This window comes from Lichenostomus cassidix, chromosome 11, assembly GCF_008360975.1.
Source record: "Lichenostomus cassidix isolate B80296 chromosome 11, HeHo_3.0, whole genome shotgun sequence".
Classification (NCBI taxonomy): domain Eukaryota; kingdom Metazoa; phylum Chordata; class Aves; order Passeriformes; family Meliphagidae; genus Lichenostomus; species Lichenostomus cassidix.
In genome coordinates this window covers 222,971-248,559 of record NC_139492.1, presented here as the reverse complement: position 1 = coordinate 248,559, position 25,589 = coordinate 222,971, and the positions used below count along the sequence as shown (strand labels likewise).

Sequence of the window (25,589 nt, the reverse complement as noted above, 5' to 3'; positions counted from 1 at the left end):
GATGGCCACAAAGACACTGCCTCCGGACAGCTCTGTCCTGGCTAGAGGTGACAGTGATGTGCTGCGAACCAGGAGATTAGGCTTGCTCAGACGTGTTCAGCCATGCTGCTGTGGATGAAACCCTCAGCTTGCTCCTGGACATCAGGGTGGGAGCACCCTCGTTGCCTGCTGGAGGCCTGCTGGGCAGCCTGTGCCAGACTGCTCCACGCTGGGTCTGTTTGCTCCTGCCTGGCCACCGACCCCTGTATTTCAGAAGCTGCAAGAGTCAGACCCTTTGTTCAGTGTGTTCCCCCTGCATGTGAGCCTGGCTTTAGAAAGCACTTTGCTCCCACCTCTGCAGCCATCAGGCTGTCTGTCTGATGTCCGCTCAGTCACCAGCTTTCCTCAGTGGACTCCAACCACAAGGTCTCATTCGGATCCACGTGGCAAACAGGGGGGAAGGACAGCTGATCCTGGAAACCTGGGGAGCTCCTGCTGCCACATACTGCAGCATTACTTGCTTAACCTGGTACTCACTTGTCATGCCCTTCAGCACCATATAAGCCATTAAAAAAATGTGCCAATTTTAACAACTTGCAAATGAAATATGCTTGGGGTTCTAGTAGAATAAACCAGCTACTTTTGACAGTGGAGCAGCAGGTACCGGTATACTGGATGACAAGATGAGCTTAGCACTACTGGTTTGTCTAAGCAGCAGTTCAGAGGGCAGCATTCAAAATGGGGGGTGGGATGTCCCCCTTATTAGTCAAAGTGGAAACATTTTGTTTCATTTAATGTGGTGATGATGAATATATTCTTATGAATATGTTCATAGATATATATGATGATACATACATTGCAATATATATGAACACAATGCACTGACTAGATAATTGCATTTGAAGGAAGGTTGCAAGATGTTGTTCTATTTACTCTCACATCATCCATTGTTCTGTGTGTGAAGAGCCAGCCCAGCATGTGGGCTGAGCTGCTTGTGGCAAGCCCACATTCCAAATGCCTACAGTGAAGGTGGAAGCAAGATGTGTGTGCCTTTGTATGTGCTCATGGATGGTGGCAAATGGATGAATGCAGAAGACGGTCAGCATGTGCATTTGTTTTGTTCTGCGTATGCATATTGGTGACCATGTGTAGATTTGTGCAAGGACAGCATGACAGGGTGGGAATGACACTTTGCTTCTTCCCTTCCCTTCCCTTCCCTTCCCTTCCCTTCCCTTCCCTGCCCTGCCCTGCCCTGCCCTGCCCTCCCCCACCCTCCCCTGTCCTCGTCTGAGGTTTCATTGTGAAAGTGGCAGATAAAACACCCTAGCTCTCAACTTTCTCTTACAAACCTCCCAATTAAAGTACTGAGCATTAAGGCTTGTTATATAAATATATAACACTATTCTGTGACAGAACAGTGTTCCACCTGGCTCTGTGTCTCTCAGCAGCTTACAGCCCTGTCTGGGAAAGAGCTCTTTTGCCCTGGGAAGAACAGGGGAAGCTTGTGAAATCACCCCAAGATGCCCACCCACCTTCTGTGGTGAAGGGGCTTCCCATGCCCAAGAGTGAGTCTTCGTGTTTAATAGCCCTTGAGAAATTTTCATCCATAACTTGTCAAACTAATTGGTAACTCAAATCTTATCCAGCTTCCACAATGTTCTGTAGCAGTGAGTTTCCCTGTTTGACCATGCTTGGATAAGAAGCCACCTCCTTTGGTTTGTTTTGAACCTATCCCCTGACAAATTCCACTGTTTTATTGGAAGAAACTATGACAGTCACTCCTTAGTCATCTTCCCATGACATTTCTGATTTTATAGATCTCTGTCATATTTTCTTCCCAACATCCTTCTTCCAGATGGGACTCCAATCTATTTTTCTGAGCAAGTCCCAGCTGCTTTCCTGTTGTAGGGGCCTGGGGTTCCCAAGGCTGGTGGTCCTGGGTCCCTGCAGCAGGCAGCAGGATTTCTCTGCAAGGAGTGCCAGGTATAATTTAGCACTGGGAGCATGAGTTATGGTCCCACCCTTTACAGAAAGGCTGGCAGCATAGCCCTGCTTGTCAGCTTAGTCCCCTACCTGATCATGAGCTCTCCCAGTGAATGAATTAGGATTTGGCATATCATTATTTAATACAGCCCCCATGCTAATGTCTTTTTGAAAGGAAACCGAGAAAGCTGTTAACCTCAGTTAGCCAGCTGTCCTCACTGTGACCTGGATAAATCATCCAAGCCAGGAGCACTGAAGAACAGTGCTCTGTCTGTTTTGGAAAATGGAGCTGGAAGGGAAGGACTGTGCTTCCAGCTCATGCCATGAAGGCTCCTCTGCACCAGGGCTGTGCAGCAAAAGGACCAGTGTATTCTTACACCAGGGACCCTGTTGGGGCTCCAGGCTGTGTGTCCACTGGTACACCCCCTGCCCTGGCAGCTGCTGAGGGGTCACAGTGTCACAGTGGGACAAAGGTGATGTGTTGTATGTGGAGAAGAGAGGATAGATTCCTACAGGGACCCCAGGGACTGGTTCCTTCTGCTCCTGCCATCAGGCATGTTTCAATGTCCAGCCCCTCTTCATGACCATATGGTTTTCCACATTCCTTCCCTTCAGCTGGAGGCTGGACTTTCCCTGGGGATGTCTCCTTCACCACATTCTGAAGGCAGCTGGCCTTGAGCTGGAAAAAGAGATGAAGAGGACTTTGGTGGCTTTCACCAGGAGATACGGATCTACAGGAGCAGGGCATTTCTCTCCATGAGCTGTTTTGACTCTGGGAGCTGTTATCTTTATAAAGGCCTCATTACTTTATCTGCTTTCACAGGGCATCTGCTCTCATAGCTACTGCTCTGTGTGGCAGGGATTTCTACTATAGGGGGTTTCTTTCGTGATTTATGATCTGGCTGTTTTGTTGAGGTTTGGGGTTTTTTTTAGGTTTTTTTTATTGCTGCATGACTGAGGGAGATCACAACACCACCTGTATGTAAGAAACTCCTGAAAGCAGAAAGAAGCCATCTGCTCTCCATGTCCATGAAGGAATACAAAAGAACTACTGGCCAGAGCCTGCAGCAGGAAAGATTGTGGTTAGGAACAGTTTTCTAAATGAAAGGAGAACAGAGCAGGTGAACAGACTGCCAGAGCCTGAGGATCCTGCATCATAGGACAGCTGTAAGGAGAGATATACAATACACAGGGCACTCGTAGGTTCCCCTGTCTCAGAGCTGGAAGATGGAATATCAGCCTCTTGACGTTCATGCCAGTCTTGCTCATTTCCTAAATCTATCCTTGCTCATACCTTGTAACATAGCTCTGCCGTTCCCAGAGCCCCACCACAGTCTCCTTCAGTGTTTCTTCTTTTACCACCAACCTGCGTGGTCCCAGGCTCCCCAGAAAGCTGTAACATGCTGAAAGGAGCAAGCAGAGTTCAGAGGATGTCAGTGGATGATTAAGGCTCCAATACCACCATCTGCATTACATGTGCTGCTGTGACACAGGCTTTGGCCAGGGTCCTGTCCATGGTAGGGAACACATGGATGTGGATGAGGCAGAGAAGGGAGTGTAGATTTGCTATCAGAACTTTTGGATTCAATTTACCTTCTCAGTGGAATAGCTGTGTGCAGTTTCTTGCATGTGCTGCTCTGCAAATGAGTTGTGCAGGACATGGCTGCAGTCAGAGACCACCTGGAGAGCATGATCAGCTTGGGGCATGCAGTTTGGCTGTGCAGGGCTGGGCCAGGCAAGGGCAGGGTCTGGCTGATGGACTGAGCTTGCCTGAGCTCCTCAGGGGCTGTAGGAGTCTGCTGCCCTTTGCCTTGCCCCACTGTGCAAGGGCAGCCATGGAGTGTTCACAGAGGAGGGAGGAATGGTCACAAGCACAACACCCTATACCATACACCATGTACTGCATACCATATACCATGTACTGTATACCATATACCAGGACTCAGAGCCATTCACAGATACCCTGTCACCATCAGAAGAGAGACAGGGACTGAAACACATGGCCACGACAGTCAGGCGAACTGCAAGCCAAGGTGAGCCATATTATTTCTGTGGACACTGGTGAGGAACCCCACTGGGTACCCGTACCTGAGAGCCAGTTCTTCAGCACATTATAGAGAGAATGAAGAAAATAACAGAGCATTGACTAAAATAGTTGGCAAGGCTGACTTCTCTCCATGCAGCCTCTGAAGGAGCAAACTTTGGGGCTGGGGAGGAATAGGCAGTCTCCAGGCTGTGAGGCTAATGTAGAGCCATGGCTGTTTGTATAGCTGCAAAGCTTTTAAGAGAGACTTGGGAAAACTAGCTTGGATTCCAATGAATATTTACAATTACACTGCTCCAAAGCTGAATCCAATCACGGCACTGCAATGTGCAGGCTTCGTGCATCAGAAGAAAATGAGAGGAAAACAGGAAAGATGGAGTTGCCTTTGGAGGGACTTACAAACACAGATCTCTCTGCTTGTGGCAGAACTAAAATACTTTATTTCTGATAAGAGCAATTTATTCTTCAGGCATTTTGCTTGATATTAGAAAGTGCCTGGCTGGTTTTTGAAGTGAGAGTCTTCAATAGAAGGTCTTTAATTCAAAATGAAAGTAAGAAATGGAGAGTGTTGTGGTCTGTAATTTTGATATTGTACCACTTCAAGAAATAGGGGGGCATTACCAAACTAGAGCAGGGGCCTCTTCCACTCACTGAATTCTTGATCGCCACATAGAAACAGGCTGGGCATTTAAACCATGCTGCTAGTATGGAATTTGGCTGGTTACCATGCTGGCTGAGCATTCACTGCAGCTCAGCTTCTTGCAGTAGAAGGTATGCAAAAATAATGGTGATGGGGAATTACCTTGATAAAAATACAAAGGATCTGTGACTGCTGTATCACTGCAGAGAGCAGTGTGCCACAGAACAGAAGTGTGTGACAAAGCAGAGACACTGAAGTCATAATGGAACAGCACCACACAGCTGACCTCCCAGAGTTGCTCTGGTGCTTTGTCCATAATGGCCCATACTGGCCAAACTGCCCATCCTGCCCACACAACCCATGCTGCCTGCAGCTCTAACCTACAGGACTGTAAATAATCAGTGGCCTCGATGTGGTCCCATTGCAGGAAACAACCACTGCTCTCAATTAATTTGTAGTACTTAAGGTACAGCTTTGCATTCCACCATACCTTAGCAGACATTCCTTAGCACCACAGCAGCACAACAGTAGGTGCTTCAAGAGAACCAGATTAGGATTTACACTGCAGGAACAGGCAATTTGTTTGCTATGGTGTCTGCTTACAAGAATACTTGACCCCGGAAAGCCACCTCTGAAGTGCAAGCCCCCTCCTTCCCACAGCCCAGCAGGCAGTGTGTCCCAACCTGGACAGAGGGCAGCAGGGGGCTGCTTCCAGCCTGCACTAATCCCTTCGTGTGGTTTGAAGATGATGCTGTCTTCTGGTGCCTGTCACCTCATGGCTGCACAGATCTCTGCTGCTGGATGACAGTCTGAAAGGATGCTGATGGGAAGTCCCGGGAAGCTGGTTTCTGATCTGAGTCACACTGTTGATGCAGAGATGCACTCCATCACAGGGAGGCATGGCACAGGGTGTTCCCTGCAGCTTGGCACAGGCTGCAGTCGATAGCACTCAGCAGGAACTTGCAGTCAGTATTATACTGTCTAAGAGGCTTAAAACCAACTGTGAAGTTTCAGTATAGCTACAAAAAAACCTGTTTTCTGTTTCTCCACTGGTAGCTTGTTCCTGGAGGAGACAGTGCAATTTGGTGATTGATTCCTGGAGTCTGGTTAGAAGCCACAGATCCCACAGTGCTGCCTGGAACACTCTGCCAGCCTCAGCCACCCACAGCTCACAGACTCCAGAAGCAGAAATGGGGTCTTGCATTCCATCAATGTGAGTGGATATTTTTCTCCCATTAAAATCTTTATTTTTGAATGCATATGAGCTTTGGGAGTGCACCATACCCTGTGTGACACAGTCTGACATAGCACATGACATTTTTAAAAAGATTTGGTTTTTGCTTTGTGGTTATTACCTGCTAATTTATATAGGGTGCTGGCAGTTCTTATATTGAAGGGATGATGAGAAATCATACTACAGGCAACCTCTATTTGCTAAATGTGATACTATAATCGTCTTTGGTCATTTCTTTTCCAGCCTAAAGAGACTGCCCACTTTTTTCTCACATGGAAAATACTCTTTGTATTTTATCATACTAGCTGCTCTTCCAAATCTTTTTCTTGAGAGAGACAGACAGTGCTGCATATGGAAATCACAGTGCAGCTTTCACTATGGATCTGTTCAGTGGCAGAACTGTGAAGTGCTCTCCATTATTTTCCTGATAATTGTTAACAGTCAGTTTGCCTTTTGGGCTGCTCCTGGGCACTAAGCAAACGTTTCCGCAGATCCATCTCTACATCTTCATCTGATTTTATTCTAGCACAGCCCCAAGCCCTAATTCCTGAGGAGGAACAGAGCTACAGCAGCTGAGACTGTAGTGAGATCTTGTGAGAAAGATGGTACAAATGCCCCAGACCTTCAGCAAGGTTAGGACCACCTGGCTGTGTCGTACCTTGGAGACTGGAGACAGCTGCTAAACATCTGAAAAAAAGAAGAAATTATGCAAGGTCAGCAGACCCAGCCTTTTCCAGACAGATCTACCCTCAAGTGTCTGCCCACCTGAGGGGCTGAGTAATGCTGTATAATGCTGCTGGAGCCAGATGAATCAGTGCTGGCATGAAGTCCTGTCCAAGAGCACAAATAACCTCATGTTCTTGTGATCCTCCTTTGCATTTCCTTCCTGCAGTTTCCCAGGGTGAGCAGGAAGGGATTGGGCTGCCTGACCTCTTGTACCTACAGTCAAGAAAATTTCACCATGTTACAGTGAAGTCAGTAACTTGTCTGACAAAGGCAGGTTCAGACAGGTGTTTGGCTGGGCTTGAAGACATCAAGAGATGGCAAATGCACCACATCCTCCCCAGCAGTCAGTCCCTTCACATCACTTCTATGGGTTTTTTTTTCCTCTCATTACTGCTATGCCAACAGGGCTAATGAAGTTTTCTATGCAGCAGCAGTATGGTCTCAACTTTGTTTCCCTTGGGTTTTATACTTTATCTTAGAATAGTCTTTTAGTTTTGGTCAGAGACTTAAGGTTAACCATAGAAGGAAGGGGAAGGGGAAGGGGAAGGGGAAGGGGAAGGGGAAGGGGAAGGGGAAGGGGAAGGGGAAGGGGAAGGGGAAGGGGAAGGGGAAGGGGAAGGGGAAGGGGAAGATCCTCTCTTTCGGCTTCATTTCTGTATCCCTATGACCTCCTACCCTGTGGCAGTTCTCCCTGTGCTCCCCACCACCAGAGCCTCTTTCCATTTACCCAGTTCCCTCCTGTCTCCCCTCAGCCCCCTTGCTTCCACCTGACCTCCCACCTATTGCTGCTGGCTCAGAAGGAGGCCCCAGAGATGCTGATGTGGCTGTCCAGGTGCACCATCCCTCTTCCAGCCTCTTAGTGGCTGTAACAGCAAGAACCACCAATGCCTCCCATCCTGTGATCAGACCCAAGCAGCACTGCTTTCCTTTCACTTGTTCCTTCCATTTTCCAGTAGAATTTCTACTTCCTGCTGAATTCCATCTCTAGGTTCTTTAGGGCAACATACGACAGCTTCTACACAGCTTGTGCATGTCCTTAACCCACAGATTCAAAAAACTGAGATGCAGTTGGCAGCAGCAGCAGCAATGGTGGAAATGGTGCCATGATGGTGTGAATACACAACAGCACTGGCAGCGGGCAGGAGGCAGCCCCGGGGACTGCTGCACACATGTGGTATCATTCCCGTGCCCATCTGTGCCTTCCCCTGACCGTGGGGCTGGGTGTTTAAACACAACCAGGCTAGCTCTGAGTGGCCTGTTCTGGCTGACCCTGCCTGAGGAGGACAAGGGGATGAGCCAGGTGACCTGGTGTCTGAACAATGGGAATGACAGAGGTTGGCTCCTGTGTGACTGGGCTGGGTGGGCCTCCACATGCACCAACACTCCCCACTACGAGGTTTCATGGGCAGCTAGAGGGACAGAGCAGATGCAAGACTCTGTTGTGGACTCTGGGATGTGGCGTGGCCTTTCAGCCTTCGCGAGGGACACAGCAGGGCAGGGCAGGTCCTGACCCATTATTGCCACTGTGGCCATTTCCCCTTTCTGCTTTTACGCATCTAGTTTGTTCTCTCTCCCTTCCCTGGTAGGGATCCTCTCCGTAGAGCTACTGTGGTTTTTAACAAGTATTTTTCAAGTAGCTGGCTGCGACCCCCGCAAGGATAATGAGATCATTCGCACTGCGGAATGCAAAACCTTGCAAGCCTGTCCCTGATTGCTGTCGGTCCCGGTGGAATCTGCCTACACTGCCTGTATTTTTGTTGCTGTTCCTCATCCCAAACACAGCAGCGTGGCCCGAGCATTACCGGATGGGATCGGGTCGGGGTACGGCTCCCTGACAACATGAAGGGCCGAGAATTGTCACTGGAACCGCTCAGAAATAACCTTTAAGGCTCATTAAGATTCTACCCTGATACGCCTTCCCTGTTCAAGAATCCCATTCCTAGTTCAGGACCCGCCAGCCCTCTGCCTGCCCCGGGTTGAGGCTGAGCTGCGGCGGGAGCACCGGGCACACCCGGCACGGACATTCCCATCACCGGGCACCCCTGCTCCGACTAGCCCCCGCCCGGCTCTCCCAGGACTTGCACCCCCGGTACGGGCATCCCCATCTCCGGGCAAGGCCGCTCTGGCAACCTCGGCTCGGCACCCCCGGCCCGGGCAGCGCTCCCGGACCCCACCCAGCCCCGACCGGGACCGCGGCAGAACAAAGGTGTTGGGGGTGCTCGGGGCGTGCCCGGGGGGTTGCCAGGCGGTGCTCGGCGGCTGCCCGGACGGTGCCCGGGGATGCTCGGGGGGGTGCCCGGGGGGATGCCCGGGGGTGCTTGAGGGGTGTCCGGAGGGTGCCCGCGGGTGCTCGAGGATCCTCTGGGCGGAGCCGCCCTCACGGGCAGCGCCGCACGGGCCGAGAGCGACCCCTGCCGGGCGGGAGACAGGCGGAGCGGAGGCTGTCAGCGCGCGTGCGCCAAGCATCCGCCGGCAGCCCCCCGGGCACCCCCGGGCTGCCCGCACCACCAGTGGTCCCCGCTCCTGTCACCGTCAGTTCCCTCTCCGCCCCCGCCCACCACTGGCACAAGTTGCCCAGGGAAACTGTGGCGGCCACATTCCTGAAAATGTCCAAGGCCAGGTTAGACAGGGCTTGGAGCAATCTGGTCTAGTGGAAGGTGTCCCTGCCCGTGGCAGGTGTTGGAACGACGTGAGCGGATGGGGAATCCTGGCTTAGGGCACCAGCGGGGCAGTGATGACCTCACTATCCCCCAGCACAGGACCACCAGCATCAGTGTCTGCTTTGGGATCAGGGTCTGGTAGGGGGAGCTGGAAATGGGCCATCCAGACTTGGTTCCAAATGGCCATGGATGGCCTATCCACAGTGTTCAACTTGTTCTGCCAAGAGGTAACTATCACTCTGTGTGCTGAACTCCAGTTTCCGTCTGGTTTGTGTCATCTCACAGACATCGGATCTGGGTGAACTTTTGTGTGCTGATCCAAGAGCCTTCTGCTGCTCTGTTCCCACTTTCCTCTTGCATTCTGATGTGTAACCAAATCACCCCTTGCTCTGCACTAAACCTCTCACACAACAGCACCTGAGTCATGCAGACTGACGCAGTGCTGATGGCCCCTACTGGAGTCTTTCTCAGAGCTCTAAGGTCCCTCTGCACCACGAGCACTGGTAGCACACAGGTTCCCACTGCCATGAAGGGCTGTGCCACCGCCGCAGCTGGATGTTTGGCTGCGTGAGCACCCACAACTGTGTCCTGCACACTACAGAGATGTGCCAGTGCAGTGGCTGCTGCACAAGTTGCTTGTGCATTCATGTAGGTACAAGCAAGACCTTAAGTCTTCTTCAGCTACTGTGTGTGAAACGGGGATCACAGCCCTTGTTTTGCCAAGGGGCCCTGCAGTTTTTTTCATTAATATAAAGTGATTTGAGCTCCTGTGATGGAAGGTACTGGGGATGGACAAAGGGGTACCAGTGGCCTAAAGGTGATGGAGGCCCAAGCAGTGTCTCACCCAGTTGCACTGTGTTTGATAATCCAAGTGCATAATCAGCACACACAGGTGACATGTTAGCTTGGGCTGTGTCACACACAGCAGCTCAGAACACTCCCACTGTGAGCTCATGCTCCTGAAGAGGGGTCATTGGCATCTGCGCAGCCACTGAGGATGGGCGCTGTGCAGGGAAGGACGGAGCTGGTGGTGGCAGGATCACAAGATGGGTGACATCGACACACAGCCATGGCATGGAGAACATCCAAACCTCCCTCCTCCCCCCCTCTCTGCCCACCAGCTCTCCTGAATGAAGTCCCAGCTTTGTTTTTCTGATTTCCATTTTGTATCCTAAAATATTCACTCCAAGTTCCGCTTGACAGACATGCCTAATCTAATCTCCATGTCTGCTTTCTAATTTTCGCAGCCAGGATAAAACAAATTGGCTGGCGTTAATTGCCTGTGCAGGGGCCTGGAGCTCTGAGCTGTGATTTACGAGCTCGGAGCAGGCGCTCTGCAACACATTTTTCTTAATTTATTTTTAATGAGTCTCTCAATTAATTTTCTTGGAAACATCTTAATGATGTTGGAGGCGGGTGTTAATGAGGTTTGTAGCAGCACCTCATTTTGCATATTTTAAAGTACTGAATGGCATGAAGCAAACTCCTGGTCCTAAAACTGCAAAAAACCTTAACGCTGGAGAGAAGGACACCTGGGCTGACACTGCTGCCCTGGCTGAGGCAGAAGGGGCTGCGTGGGCCAGTTGATGACTGTGAACATTGTGGGGCTGAAGCCAGTTGAGCCCACAGGGATGATGGGATGCTGGCAGCATGGGGGGGGCAAGGGGCCGTGCTGGGTCATGGTTGGTGGCCAGACACTTCTTAACAGATGGAATGAAAGCCTGGACACAGCACCTGGGCACTGAGACCCCTGTGCTGGCATACCCCATGTTGTGGGCACCCCATTCTCTGCATACCCCCAGCCAGACCATTTGGGCAGGAGCTCTCCAGGACACGGGACTGGGCTGGGCTGACTGGGGCTGATGGCTGTGGGGTGCTCTGGGGTGTCTCTGCCAGCCCAGGGGATCACTGGTAGTTGTTGATGCATGTGCTAGCAAGAGGCAGCAGCTGGATCGCCTTTGTTTTCTCCCAGCATGTCAGTCTTCATTAAACTGGAGTGGAATGAAAAAAGATTCACTTTTGTCCCAGCCTGAACACGGCAGCTGTTTAATTTCAATTAACGTGGCACTGAAAAGAGTAACATTACGGCAGTAATTAAAGTGAGACAACTCCCACCCCCACGACTGTGATCACACAGCAGAGGGGCCAGTTTGACCCCCCCATCCTCCCAGCACCAGCTGAGAACAGGCAGGCGGTTTCGTGTCAGGGCTGTGGGGCTTTCCCACAAGGAGCTGGAGTGGGGTTGAGCCCTTCAAGGCAGGCACTGCCTTCAGCTCAGCCCAGTGTGGCCCATCTGTGGGGCCACAGTGCAACATGGCACAACACAGATGGCATGAGGCTTTGTCCCATGAAGGCTCTGTATGCTGTGGATACTCTGTGCCCTGGCTGTCGCTGCCCGAACAAGACTGAAATCTGCTGAGAAATTTTATTTCCTTGCACTGGCAGAAATTGTGGCCAAATTCAGTTGTGTTCTGGACAGCAAGGGGTTCAGTAGCCCTGTTCACAGGACCGTTGGTGCTGCACCTGCTCCCATTGCCTGTGACTGTGACCCAATGGAGGAGCAGATCGTCATGGCAACTGATGATTTCTATTATGGTAAATCTGCATTCACCTTCTGGGCCCAGGTCAGCCTTGGAAATTTCCAATTAAAACACTTACCTATGAAACTGCACTGAGTGCTGGCAAGAGACCACACACAGCCCAGGAAGCCCCATGTCACCAGCACAGGCTAGCTGCAGGTCTGCACTCGCAGCATCACTGTGCAGCCACAGTCAAGGCACTACTGGCACCCAGACACCTGCTTAACTGCTCCAAGTACCTGGGCACTGCAGGGTGGCCCCCGGCAGGGCAGGACAACTGGGCACATGTATTCAGCCTCCCCTGTCCACATTCAGCCTCCCCTGTCCACACTCAGCCTCCCCAGGAGCCCGTGGCCTGTGGGCCTGTCAGGATGTGCCCCTGCAGTGGGTCTCCCCCAGCCCTGCCCCCTGCATGGGGTGCACAGCACCACTGCCATACCTGCCCTGGCCATAGGCCATAGGCCAGTGGCGTATTCCGGGGCTGCTGCAGACTGAGTATGGCCTGAGGTCAGTGCATGCACAGAGTGAGGATGGTGAGGTCCTGCCCTCACACAGGGGTGGTTGCCTAGTCCTGGACCAGTTCTGAGGATGATGCTCAGGACCTGGTGACCTCACAATGGCATATGGGGTAGTGTCACACAGCATGCCAGGGACACAAGAGGGTGAGGAGCATGGCACAGGAACGCTGTGGTGAGCACTGTGGGCAGCAATAGGACCAAGTGCTGCTGAGGAGAGGGCCACAGCTTTGCTATGCTTTTCCAGGAGTCCCAGGCTAGGCCTCTCCTGTTGGCACCAGGTGCTCCTCAGATGGGGAGTGGCAGTGCTGATACCATGGGATGGTGGGGCTTCCCCAGGCAGGGCTGAGTGATACCTGTGGGACTGATGGTTGTCTGGGGCCATGGAAAAGGCCTGTCCCCTGTGATGGTCCTTCCAACAGTGAGAGAGTGGCTAAAATTTGGCACATCCGGGGAGATTCCTGTACCTCAGGGCCAGCCTGAAGGCTCCCAAACAAGTCTGCCAGAGAAAGAAGAGACACCAGAACCGACCAGCTCCATCCAGCTGCTTCAGCCAGAGACAGAGGCCTGGCAGCCCAAGGTGAGCAGTGCCAACCCTATGCTCAACCCAGGTGCTGGTTGTGTAGCCACAGACTGGTGGCCAGGTGGTAGAGGAGGCTCTGTCCAGCCCTTGCCTGTGCCACCAGAGACCTCTTCCCCAGGGCTGGGGAGAGCACAAGCGCTCAGGGGCATCCAGTCCTGCTGTGGGTGCACTGGTCCCACTGCCACCATTTCCCACAGTGGCCACAGTTCACTGCAGTGCTGAGGGTCAGCCATGTCAGGGACTTGGCCATTTGTGAGCCCAGAGGAACTGTCAGAACATGCACACACATGGGGTGGTGCTGGCTGGTGGGGAAGGGCTTCCCATTGGCAACATGGTCCATTGCTGCTCTGCACAAAACTGGGACTGACAGCATTGTCCAGGCCCAGTGCCTGCCCAGACAGGAGCTGCAAGATGGGCTGGCCACAGTGGCAAGCTGGACAGATGCTGCTCATGTCGTGTCCTAGGGCCAAAGGCAAGCATTGGTGCTGGAGCCACAGCATGGGGAGCCCAGAGCATACCAGGACACACAGCAGCAAGAGCCGGATCCAGCTCAGGTGCTGGCCATGATACAGGCGTTGCAGCTGGACCTGGACTTCTGCAGGGGCACAAACCATGAACGACTGGTCCAGCTGCAGGAGCAGGAGTGTGCAGTAGAGCAGGAGCACCAGGACTTGGTCATTCTGATGCAGCAGTTCCAGGCGCTGATGGGCGAGGTACCAGTGCTGAGCACAATGGCATGTCTCCCCCACTGCCATCCCACCACAGGCTAGGCACCATGCCTGCCTGACAGCCTATGCAAACAGCTGGTGACCCTCCAGGGGAGGGCAGAGGACATCCACACGTGGCTCTAGCACCACCTGTACAGAGCCACCTAGCCATAAGGCAGGCCTGGCTGGCACAGCCCAGTCCACCCAGCTGAGCAGAGCTGGAAGAATGCAGACCCCACAGCCACACTGACACCCTGGGCACTGCCCCAGGGCTGGTGGCATAGCTACAGCCCACAACCTTGCCAATGAGCTGGGATCCTGTGCTCTGTTACCAGTCAGGGACCACAGGGATGGCTTCCCAGCAGGGATGGCTGCTGAGTGTCCAACAGATACTGTCACAACAGGGAGGGCACCATAGGGATTGCACAAGGATGAGAGCCAGGAACCAGCAGCCTTTCAGCCTCCCACCTAGTTTAGGCCACATTCTTCTGTCACAGGCCCTCCCCAACAGCCTATTGTCCATGGGTTGTCCCAAAAAAGCTCCTTCTGCAGCCACAGCTCTACACAGCAGGGGCACAGAGTGATCCCACACCCTGCTGGATATTCATAGGTCAGTGATGCACCCCTCCACTTGAAGGACCAGGCAGTGCAGACAGAGGTCCCCTCCTACACGGCTGCCCGCAGCCATTTGGACACCAGCCACAATATCCCAGAGAAGCGCAGAGAGCTGCTCAAGCAGGTCAGTGCCAGCAGCCCCCGAGCCACTACACCAAGCCTAGAGGCAAGCAGCCAGGGGGGCACAGGAGCCATGACAACCACACTGCAGGGTTGATCCCTGCTCCACTTCCCCCAGAAGCCCCGGGACAGGGTGGAAGGCAAAAATGCCAGCCTGCCCCCACCTCCTCACACAACCAGGCATGGCCAGCCCTGAGCATCCTGCAGCACCATGAGGGCACCTGTGCCAGTGCTCAGGGAAGGGCATGCAGCACAAGGCCAACCTACCAACACATTGCCTTCTCTGCAGCTGGGGGCACAGAAGCAGAGTCAGGGACTGCAGCACAGCTCAGACTGGCTGCAGGAGCAGCTGGGAGCCACCCAGGCCCAGGAGCAGCAGAGTCTGCAACAGCTGAGCAGTGACAAGGAGACCATTCAAGGCCTACACCAAAAAGTGGTAGAGCTGCAGCAGCAGGTGAGGGCAGGGCAGGACAGGGATGCAGCACCAGTGTCAAACCCCTCTCCTGCCTCCAGGAAAGGCTCAGCCATGGCCAACCACCCTCCCTGTCCCACAGCTTTGCTGGCAGGTGCAGGACATGGACAACCTGCAAGCAAAGCTGGCGCAAGCCTGGCAAGAGAGCTCCAAGCAGGCAGAAAAGATTGCAGCCTCCAAGACACACAGGCAGCAGCTCCATCAGAAGCTGAGGAAGATGCAGAGCTTCAAGAAGCAGAGCAAACAGGAGGTAAGGGTGTCTCAAGCCATCCTGTGAAAAAACAGGAGTCTGTGCTCTGCCAGTGTCTCACTGTCCCATGGGCAGACCTACTCCCTCCAGGAGAGGCTGTGGGACCTGAGCAGCCAAGCCCACCACTGGCAGCAGCTACACCTGGACAGTGAGCGAACTCTGGCTCTGCAAGAAGAGGAGCTGGTTGTTTGCAAGGTGGAGCTGGCTTTCCTTAAGGAAGAGCTCAGCAAGGTGACAGAGCAGGTGCAGGATACAAACAGGAATTCAAGACACACTGGGCAGGATGCAGGAGGAGAACCTGTACCTAACATTCAGAACACCTGAGCAGCCCCACAAGCATGAGCAGCTGAAAAAGTGAGCAGAATTCCTGGCTGGCCCGAAATAGGGCTGGGCTGATGGTCCCAGGTGTGCAGGGACAGCTGGGCACCAGTTTCCTGTCCAGGGCATGGACTGTGGGAGAACTGCCTTTGCAGGAGTATGGGCCAGGGCTGAAAAAGAGACAGGCTATATTTGTCCTCCAGGTCACTAATTTTGTGCCTCATTGCAGGCTCTACAGGGCAACAACCTGACAGCACCAGCCCTGCATGATTCTGCAAGCTACCTCCACCCAACGCCCACCTCTGGGACAAGAAGCAGCGCAAAACAAAGCAAGGATTAGACTGACAACCTTTAAACAAATAAAATTCTTTCTTCTGTAGCAAAATTAGTGCCAAGCACCAAAGCCTTCCGGGGCCACAGGCTGCAGAAACCTCAGAATACACTGATCAGGGTAGTTGGGCACTACCTTAAGCCTCAAAGCAACAGGTCGTGCCTTCTTAGAGACCAAAGCGGGCTGGGGTGCGTCGTGGTGTCAGGGGCTCCCCCTGCTCCTTTCGCCCAGGGGTGTAGATTTTAGTAGATCTGTTGAAGAGGACAAGGGTGATTAATGGAAAATGCAACCTTTCTCGGCACCCCATGGACAACCTTTCCATGAACTCCCATGGGAAAGCTGGGATCCTACACACAGGCAAGCCAAGGGCAGGCAGGGCCAGCACCCACCTTGCGCTGCCCAGTGGGTTACGGCGCTCCTGCTCCTCCCGGCGGGCGCGCAGCTGCTCTTCTGCCAAAGCCATTTCCTCTTCCATGGCAGACACTTCTTCCTTGGCACGGCGGCGGTTCTCCTGGAGCAAGGCAACAGCAAGTCAGGGACAGGAGAGGGATGGCCAGTAGCAGGCTCTCTGCAGGCCTGCAAGCTTGCTCCCTCCATGCCAAAACACACACATACAGCAGCAGAATGGAAATGCAGTGGGCCTGCAGTTTGGCAGCTCATCCAGGACAGAATACTTACCTGGCGTGACTTGCCAGCATGTTTGATACTGTAGAACATGGGACCCAGCTCTGCCAGCCACTCTCCATCCACAGCAGTGACACACTGCATGTATTCCTGCAGGGACAGAAAGACCAAGATAGCAGGATGGCACCCTTGGAGCCTGGGCACCATTCCCAGAGCCATAGCAGCTCACTTCCTCCCCCACTTGCTGATGGCACTTCTCAGCCTGGAACTATATCCCGTCCAGACAACTCCTCCTGGCCTCAGAAGCTACTATGGGTCTGATTTGATGACACCACAAGGAGGTTCAAACATATTCTACAGAAGCCAAAGAAAAATAATGGAGAAAGGGACAAACAGGACTACAGATGACACAGACATGCCAAGTTAGTAGTGATGGGAAAGGCTGAGATCTGCCACTCAGATCTCAGTCTCACAGCAAAGTCCTCCCATCTCTCTTGGAGCACTCATCACCCTTCCTGCTGGCCCTCAGCCCAAGCTCACCTTGGTAGTCATAACCAATTCGTGGTACACAATGTAGTCTGGTGTGTAGCCCATGCCAAACAGAGAGCTTGTGGGGTGCAGGTGGCAGGGCATGCCTGTGCGGATGTTTACATACTCCCCAATGCCCTGCAAATACAAGCGTGCTTAGTCCATGTGTTCCCCGGCAGGGCCTTGCAGCCCCTGGGCAGCTCAGACACCTCTCACCTTCAGCTTTGCAGCCTGATGGAAATACGCAGCACAGATACACTTCCTGACAACATCCCAATCTGTACCACAGGATGCCAGGCTCATTCGCTGCTGCACCATAATGTCCTTGAGCTGGGCACGCACCTCCCGCACCTGCAAAGGTGTGTGCTGGTCAGATCCCTCTTCTGCATAAAGGCTCTCTCCCCCAGCTTCGTGGCCATTGCCTCACCTTCCGCATGGCCTTGGCATGGATGAAGTGCTGATTACACCACAGGGTAGAATAGCTGTTGTTCTTCCACTGCAGGTAAACATTCAGGTAAGTCAAGTGATCACTCTCTGGAACAGCAAATTTCTCCCGCACTTGGTCACTCTCCTCCTCTCGGCCCTGAAGGGTAAGCAAAGAACACAGTTTAGTCAAAGGGCAGGGAAGGGCCCTGAGCTGCTGGAACAGCAGCATCCTGTACCTTAGGCCGGTAAAAGATGGCAGGCACAGACAACATGGAGACAACAAGCAAGATCTCAGAGCTGCAACCCATGTCACAGGAGACAATGAGCATTTTGGAGAGTGCAGGGTCCAGTGGGAACTCCACCATGAGACGTCCCGTAGAGGTCAGGCCACCTGTAGGAACGTAACAGGGATCACTGATCAGCAGCTGGGCAAGCCTCAGTTCAATGGACTGGCAGCTTGCCCCAGCAGCCAATACCTGTGTTATCCAGAGCCCCCAGGATCCACAGCTGGTACATGGAGTTCAGCATATTGTCCTCAGGGGGTGGATCCATGAAATGGAACTGCAGCAAGTCTTGCACACCCAGGGACTTGAGCAAGAGCACTACGTTGGCAAGGTTGGTGCGCTGGATCTCGGGCACCGTGGTCGTCAGCAGTTCATTCTTGTAGGCACTCTGGGTGTAGAGCCTAGAAGAGACGTGAAGAACATGCTCCTACTGTTCTGGCTATTGTGTTCCTTACAGACTCTGCCCAGCCTAGCCCAGCATGGCACAGGGCAGCAACCCTGCACCCAGCAGCAGGCCTCGGGGGAGGCACTTCTACCACAGCCAAAGTGTGGTCTCCCCAGCACATTGGGGTGTCTGGGCTGTAGCACACCACATGCCCAAGCACAGCCCTTCCCTGGTCTCACAGCATAGTCTGGGAAAGGCCTTTGGCTTGGCTCTTATCCTGATGGCATCCAGGGCAGGCTAACCACAAGTGAAGATGGGCTCGGGAAGAAAGCAGAGCACATCCTTTTCTCTGAAGAAGCACTGGGTCCAAAGAAGGCCTTCAGGCCTGCCTACGGCCCACATCCCCGCAAAGTTCAAGATCATGAACAGCTCCAGTGACAAAAAAATATACATAACCTGATGCCAAGCTGAGGATACAACAGAACACCAGACATGCCTACCTGAAGCAGTGGCCTGGGCCTGTCCGGCCAGCTCGGCCTGCCCTCTGATTGGCATTGGCTTGACTGATGGGATAAATCTGCAGTGCGTCCATGCCTATACGGGGGTTGAAAACCTTAAGGGCACAAGCAGATCAGACAGAAGTAAGAGGAAGGCTGGATCATGACCTCAGAACTCCCTTAATCTATGCCACAGATCAGAAACAGACAGTACAAGAAACCCTGGCTCACCTTCAACTTGCAGTAGCCAGAGTCAATCACAAACATGATACCATCCACTGTCAGTGACGTCTCTGCAATGTTAGTGGCAACGATGCACTTCCTGACCCCGTCAGGAGCCTGCAAGCACACTGTGCATCAGTCATGCCCCTCGGCATGGCTCTGCTCCACTGAAGAAGAGTGCAGAGCAGCACAGGGACAGGGGTGACTCCCGGGAAGGGGGCGGGGTACATGCTTCCTCTCACCCTCCATGTGCAATACAGAGGAGTATCTGCACTTCTGTCTCCTGCTCCAGTTTTCCCTGTCCCCACCCCAATCACAAAGCACACATCAGCACCTTCTGGAAGATCTTGGCCTGCAAGTCTGAGGGCAGCTGAGAGTAGATCGGCAGTACAGCAAGAGCAGGCGCCTTCTCCAGCTCCTCAAGATGCTCCACAATTTGCTCTGAGGTCACCTAGACACAAAGAGCAGTGTAAATATCATATTGAAACAAGGGGGTAGGACAGTGCCTGCCCTTCCAACTCACCTCGATGTCCTCCTGGCCAGGCATGAAGACAAGGATGTCTCCAGGAGCACCAGACAAGTGGACCTGCAAGGCTTGTTTCACTGCAGCCTCCACATAATCCTCCTGTGGGGTCTGAACAGCACAGCCCAGGTTAATCTGGGCCAACAACCTTACCTGCCCTGTCCTGCATGCAAGACTGTAGGGGAGTCCTACAGTCTTGCACTCCTACCCTGTCCTGTGTGTCCCACTCAGAGTACAGCACACCTAGGCCACAACCCCCTCCTGCCAACAGAATTTCCCTCCACAAGCTTGACTATACCTTGCTGAAAAGAATATCCACGGGAAAAGTGCGCCCAGGAATGTGGAAAATGGGAACGTTCCCAAAGAAGGAGGCAAACTTATCTGCGTCCATGGTGGCTGAAGTGACAACAAGCTTCAGATCCGAGCGTCGGGCAACCACCTAGAAAGCAGATGAAAGGAACAATGTGGAAGGGGCATTTGTGCATGGCTATAGTCTGCTTTCATTCTTACTGTGACAATGGCACAGGACAGAGCTTCTGTTGTACTCCAGAGGCACTGGCTGCACATGCCAGGGAACACTGATAATGTATGATCAGCGCAATTAAGAAGACCTGCCCACCTTGGTTCAGGAAGCCTTAAGCCAGCAAAGAGCTCTGTACCGAGAGTTCTGACATTCAGCCAGAAAGACTCTGGCAGTACCAGAGGAGACTTAACCCCCCCAGAACCAGGGACCAGGATGCTGGAGCAGTCAAGTGCAGATAAAGACATGGCAGCTCTGCTTCCCTCTCCCAGTCCTGGCAGAGAAGGGCTGTCCCAGCTCATGTGCCCCATGCTGCTGTCCTCTAGCCCAGGATCACACACACCTCCCGAAGCAGTCCAAATAGCACATCAGTGTTAAGCGAGCGCTCATGCGCCTCATCCATGATGATAGCACTGTAGTTGTCCAGGTCAGCCTCCCGCAGAGACTCACGGAGCAGGATCCCATCTGTCATGTACTTGATCACTGTGTTCTCAGATGTGCAGTCCTCAAAGCGGATGGCATAGCCCACCTGAGACATATCAGAAGTCCTCCAATAGTCCCATGCACTTACTGTCATTGGGTGGCACCCCCGCACCCCCTGCCAGACTCACCTCCTCCCCCAGACGCACCCCCATCTCCTCACTGACCCGCTTGGCCACTGACATGGCAGCCACTCTGCGGGGTTGGGTGCAGCCAATCATGCCATAGTCAGTGTAGCCATCCTCATGGAGATACTGCGTCAGCTGAGTTGTCTTCCCACTCCCTGTCTCCCCCACCACAATCACAATGCTGTTGTCTCTGAGGAAAAAGTATTTCTTCATACACTACAAAGAAGGGCTTCTGTGTTCTCTAGCCAAGCATCATCCTGCTCAGGCCGGAGAGCGCCCACCACCCACACAACACAATAGGTTTGTTTCCCAAGAGTACACCTTCCCAACAGTCATGATTTTACAATTCCTCAACTCAGTTCCCAAACATAGCCCGGTGCCCTGGGGATGCCCTGGCAGCCATACCTGAGGATGGAGAGCAGTTCCTGTTGTACAGCAAAGATGGGCAGGTATTGTCTCTGCTCCAGGATCGATTTCTTCTTGGCAAACTCACTGCTGGCTTCACTTTTTTCTTTCATGTGTTCAGCGAACTTCTGCTCGGTTCTAAGGAAACACCACAAGTCCTGAAACTGCCTCTCCACACACTTTGCTATGCCCATATCCCTCATTACCAGCTGAGCAGAGTAATTCAGAGCAAGCCCCTACTTGTAATCCACTTTGCCATCTTCTGTCACCATCTCATCCTTCTCCTCCTCTTTCTTGATCCCCATAATGTCTCCCAGTTTGGTGCCTGCCAGCTCCCAGTGCTTGTGCTGAGCCTGGAAGGAGAGAGAACAATGTAACTTTGCCACAGCGATAACAGACAAAATTCTTCCCCAGTCCTACTCATAAGACTAGGAAAACGGTATTAGTCCCACAGTTCCCCAATGCAGAATGCACACCTCCACTCCTACATCAGGTTCCCCTCTTCCAAAGAGTTTTGAGACAGTGACATGCATACAGAGACTTCAGGCACAGGACTACCAGCTGCCTCCTAAGAAAACAGTTCCAGCTACTGACCCTTCCATTAAATTTGAACTTAAACCTACACAGATGTGAACCAGAGATAATTTTCCTTCCCTTGCCAGGCGCTCATAGGCTTCCCTCCCACCTCTGCTATCAGTTTAGCGACCACCACCATTCCACTCATAGTATAAGTAGCTCAAATCCATCCCAGTTTCAATGTACAAGGAACACATCTGTACTTTCCTCACAGCTATTATGTGAGCTTTAGGGAAAGTCCCTAGAAAACACTCAAAAAAACTAATCTGCTACCTTACCCCACACTCCTCCTCCTCCTCACAACTCTTCTGCTGAGACATGACAAGGTCCTGCTGCCATACTGCCTGCTGACTGTCCCTACGCTAACTGGCATTCTTCCACCTGCTTCCTTCTCCCATAATCAAGATGTTCAGCTGCAGAGTGATTCATGTCCCAGGCAGTCCCCAAGAAGATCACACCACAGCAGCTGCTATGAGGCAATGCAGGAAGCTGGGCTGCCAGGATATCCCAGCTCACAAAAATAGGAACTCCTTATCATCACTGCTGCCAAGGCCTTAATACTGCAGAGGCCAAACAAGGCTGCGAGGAACTACATAATGTGTATGGTGGGCAGTAAGCCAAAGGGCTGCAGCATACCCTCTTACGCTCCTTTTGCTCCCTGTGCTTGCGCACCAACTGACTGCCTTTCCGAGCTATGATGGCCAAATCCGAGGTGGCATCCTTCACAGGGATGACTGGTTCTGGCTGGAGGGAAAAGACATTGCTTTAGTAAAAAGGTCCTACATGCACAGGGCTCTCTGCCATCAATGCCTTCAGCCACAGTCTCTACCTGCTTGGTGAAGACAATCCTTCCATCTAGGAAAGGGGGCACAAGATTGTGTACCAACAAATGCACTTTAGCGGAGTTATCCTCCTCAAAATCTTCGTCCACTTCAATCCGGTGGACCACACCACTGGTCAGCATGCGATTTGTCTCCCAGCGCTCATTATCCTGCAGGGAACAACGTATCAGAAACACACTGAAGCCCCACAGAAAGCCCCAGATATCACACCAGAACACCAAGCTTGGGTCTGAGATCCGCACTGGCAACAGGATGGCTCAAACCCAGGGAGCCTGAAAGCAAGCATGAGGGAAGAAACAGGAAGTGGAAGCAGTAGGATACATGAAACGGACTGGCCATGTGAAGCACATGGTCAACAGGACTATCTCCAAAGAAGTTCATGATAGACATTGCCTGCAAGGCACTCAGAACACATCAGGAAGCCTGGACATAGTCCTGCTCACACTATGAGGGCAGCTGCCCCCAGCATCCACTGGGGCAACAGTGGACAACCCCAGTAATGTACCTTGCACTCAGAACAGCAGGAGCGTGGTCCTCTGCACTCCTGCTACCCTAGACACTGCAATCCACCAGACACTCCAACTGGGAATTCTGCCCATGCAGGAGTTTCAGGGCTGGATTTTCCAGGGAAACTCAACCACAATTTCCTTGTGAGCACTCCTTCAGCCTGGCCCAGGAACCAAGAGTGTCCTTCTCCACCTGAGAGCAAGGGCTCAACAAGTGGATCTCTCACAGGGCAGCAAACCCCACATGTTCAGTGCAGTCAACCCTGCGTCTTGGCCCTACCTCATTGATCTGCCGCCGCTGGGCCGAGATCCGCTTCTGCTTCTGCTTGTGCAAGTGCTGCTCACGTTTCTTGACATACTCCTCAGAGGAGTAAGCCAAAGGGTTGTGAAACTCATCGTAGCCTTCATCCATCATGTACCAGTCCCGGTCAGCTTGCTGGGAAGGGAGAAGTGCAGCACTGAGCTCTGCCCATCCCTCACAGTCCACTGGCCCTGAGCCCCTGGCCCACCCGATTCTCACCCGCTGGTCATCCTCCCACTGCTGCCGCTCCTCCTCTGTCTCAAAGGCGATGCCCTCCTCCCCGTCGGTGCGTCGCCCTGGGATAAGCCAGATTGTCCAGAACGCTCCCAAGGAAACCCTGCGGAGCTGACTCTGTGCCGCAGGAAAAGGGATTCCACACAGCCCACCCTGGGTAGCTCAGCCCAGATTCCTCACCTCTCCCTCGGGACAGGCGTGGCGTGGCCCCCAGGTGCCTACGGTCATCAGCCCATTCATTGTATTTGTATGATGGGGTGGGCAACGGTGTCTTATCAGAGTACCGGCTCCTCACAGACCTGAAAATGCAGCAGAAGGGAGAACCTGATGACTTCAGCCAGGCAGTTCTCATATGCACACCATTTCCTTTCTGCAGCTCCACAGCTCACAGCACAGCCTCAGGCACTGGTACCTGTCCCGCTCCCGCCGGTCTGTGTCCCGCAGTGATGATGGTCGGTGGCTACGCTCCGAGTCTCGATAGGAAGGTGTAGGTGATGGAGATTCCCACTGTGAGCGACGGGCACTGCTGTAGCCACCATCGTCTTCCTCCCAGCTGGAGCGAGATGGTGTGGCTGCATCTGGCAGAAGAGATGGGAGTTTGACACCTGATGTTCAACAGTGGCCCTGGACAACTAGAGCCACTTAACACCTTCTAAGCAAGGAGCATTGAATGAGAGTACCCATTTGCCCTCCTGCTAAGAGAAGGGGCTGATGCTGTGATTCCAAGGAATTTCCAAAGGATCACATTTCCATCACACAGACCCAGAACAGACACCACTGTGCAGAGATCTGCCAGATTTTCAAATGCTCAGAGCCGGCACACTGCTCCCAGGCCCAAGTCAAGCTGGGAGTCTTATGGTTGCCTTAACCATACACACACATTACAAGATACAAGCTTTTACACCACCCCTATCCCGTAAAAACAGGGAAGCATAAAAAATTCCAAGCCCCTCCCTGTCAAGTGCCATTTAAGAGCTCTACCGGTGGTGGGAGGTCCCACTCCCACCTTTGGGACGATGTCGGGGGCTCTCAGGTTCACTCCTTCTGCCACTCCGTTCTGATGACCCATCCCTCTCTGATCTGCTGTGATGACTCCTGTCCCGCTCCTCTGCAAAAAGAAAATAGGTTCACGTCCCTATTGTACAAACAGGCTTCCCAGATCTGTTGCAGAAATCACCACAAACATTGATAAGGACTACAAATGGGCTAAGGGACAAGCCTAGACCCAAAACAAGAAGCACCACAAAGGTCTCTGAGCATTTACCACGGTCTCGTTTACGATCGTGATCCCGATCCCTATCCCGATCCTTCTTCCGTTCCTTCTCATCCTTGGAGGAGGCAAAGACTCCATGTTCCCGACGCTCCCTCTCCCGCTGCCGGCTGCGTTCCCAGAACTCCTCGCTGACACCTCCTGTGTAGGAAGGTGTCTCCACGTGCACGGAGCGATAATGTCTGGGCAGACAGAGCACAAGAAGTAACGCTCAGAAGTGCTAAGCAAGAGCTGCCCTTCGGCTGGTCTCTTACAGCTCCACTTCCAATCTCTACCATAGTGCCCCGCAGTCCTCCCCCAGCCTCCCTCTCCCCACACCGGAGGCTGAGACTCCGCAAGTCATCGACTGTGCCCACCCTGCGCTCCCTACTCGGCCGGAAGCGGCCACTGCCGGCACCAGGAACACTCATAAACCCCACCTGTTCCTGCGAGTTTTGCGGCTACTCCGGTCGGCCTCGTCCTCTTCCTCTTCCTCGGCGCTGCCCACCTCGTCACGACCCTCTTCCCAGTCCTTGTAAGAGGCGACACGGGATCGCTTCCCCCCGGCCGCCTCCTCCTGGCGCTCCCGGCGCTTCTGCGCCGCCAGCACGTCCAGCCCCAGCAGGGAGACGCGCGGGGCCGGTGCCTTAAAGACGTGCTGCTCGGCGCCCCGCTCCCGTAGTACCAGCCCGCCCGCCTCGCCGCTCGGGTTCGTCCCCGACAGCCGATGCAGCGACTCCTCGTTCGCCGCAGCCATGGTGGCCGCAGCGCCGCGCGGGCCCCGCAGTTCCCTCAGCGACCGTAACCTAGCTCCCGTAGTGCCGCCATAGCCGCCCCACAGTGCTCGGCGGGAGGAGCCCCTCTAGCCAAGTGTACCATAGACAGTGGCCAGAGCCTATGGGAGAGCCGCCACCATAGAGTCCAAATACCGCTAGACAAGCCACGCTCCCTGTCCTGAGGGGACTTCCGGCGTAGGCAAACGCCGGATGGTCACGTGGCCGCGGGAGGCGCGGGGCGGAGTGACGGGCGGACGCGACACGCAAGAGCGCCTGCGGGGAGAGTTCGCCACGGAGGGTAGCCGCACGGGCACCCCCACACCGTGG

The 25,589-nt window shown here is 53.4% G+C and overlaps 2 protein-coding genes and 1 long non-coding RNA gene across 9 annotated transcripts; 1 reads left to right on the top strand and 2 right to left on the bottom strand.

Moving 5' to 3' along the window:
* Positions 1-1,276: 1,276 nt before the first annotated feature.
* On the bottom strand, positions 1,277-7,702 carry LOC146431965 (uncharacterized). The gene is made up of 3 exons (XR_014854448.1): positions 7,386-7,702; positions 2,476-6,819; positions 1,277-1,946 (listed from the first exon to the last, which is right to left on the bottom strand). It is a non-coding gene; the product is annotated as an uncharacterized LOC146431965 (long non-coding RNA).
* A 1,177-nt stretch (positions 7,703-8,879) lies between these two features.
* On the top strand, positions 8,880-15,810 carry PMFBP1 (polyamine modulated factor 1 binding protein 1). Of its 7 annotated transcripts, none has more exons than XM_085071249.1 (8): positions 8,880-12,535; positions 12,783-12,940; positions 13,408-13,656; positions 14,261-14,389; positions 14,675-14,839; positions 14,940-15,107; positions 15,183-15,461; positions 15,655-15,810. In XM_085071249.1, the coding sequence occupies exons 1-7, from the start codon at positions 12,517-12,519 to the stop codon at positions 15,429-15,431; spliced, it is 1,137 nt and encodes a 378-aa protein (XP_084927375.1). In that variant the 5' UTR covers positions 8,880-12,516; the 3' UTR covers positions 15,432-15,461; positions 15,655-15,810. The 7 variants fall into 7 exon arrangements, with proteins under 7 accessions (XP_084927375.1, XP_084927372.1, XP_084927373.1 ...); XM_085071246.1 differs by having other exon boundaries at positions 8,880-12,641; XM_085071247.1 differs by lacking the exon at positions 8,880-12,535 and having other exon boundaries at positions 12,649-12,940; positions 15,198-15,461.
* On the bottom strand, positions 15,776-25,470 carry DHX38 (DEAH-box helicase 38). The gene is made up of 26 exons (XM_085071236.1): positions 24,927-25,470; positions 24,502-24,689; positions 24,244-24,345; positions 23,650-23,815; positions 23,418-23,536; positions 23,223-23,299; positions 22,983-23,138; positions 22,184-22,345; positions 21,991-22,098; positions 21,019-21,131; positions 20,779-20,916; positions 20,377-20,563; positions 20,109-20,294; positions 19,544-19,684; positions 19,246-19,356; positions 19,057-19,173; positions 18,732-18,839; positions 18,504-18,616; positions 17,811-18,019; positions 17,571-17,725; positions 17,336-17,491; positions 17,125-17,259; positions 16,921-17,046; positions 16,435-16,530; positions 16,146-16,267; positions 15,776-16,007 (listed from the first exon to the last, which is right to left on the bottom strand). Exons 1-26 carry the CDS (start codon positions 25,241-25,243, stop codon positions 15,923-15,925), a joined length of 3,693 nt encoding a protein of 1,230 aa, XP_084927362.1. The 5' UTR covers positions 25,244-25,470; the 3' UTR covers positions 15,776-15,922.
* Between the last annotated feature and the right edge of the window lie 119 nt (positions 25,471-25,589).

Coding starts and splice junctions, on each gene's coding strand:
- PMFBP1 (XM_085071245.1), top strand. CDS start 12,728: ATGGTTGTCTGGGGCCATGGAAAAGGCCTGTCCCCTGTGATGGTCCTT. Junction 13,657..14,260: donor TCCAGGCGCTGATGGGCGAG/GTACCAGTGCTG, acceptor GGATATTCATAG/GTCAGTGATGCACCCCTCCA. Junction 14,840..14,939: donor TGGTAGAGCTGCAGCAGCAG/GTGAGGGCAGGG, acceptor CCTGTCCCACAG/CTTTGCTGGCAGGTGCAGGA.
- DHX38 (XM_085071236.1), bottom strand. CDS start 25,243: ATGGCTGCGGCGAACGAGGAGTCGCTGCATCGGCTGTCGGGGACGAAC. Junction 23,139..23,222: donor AGTGGGAGGATGACCAGCGG/GTGAGAATCGGG, acceptor CTCCCTTCCCAG/CAAGCTGACCGGGACTGGTA. Junction 18,840..19,056: donor AGGCCAAGATCTTCCAGAAG/GTGCTGATGTGT, acceptor GTGTGCTTGCAG/GCTCCTGACGGGGTCAGGAA.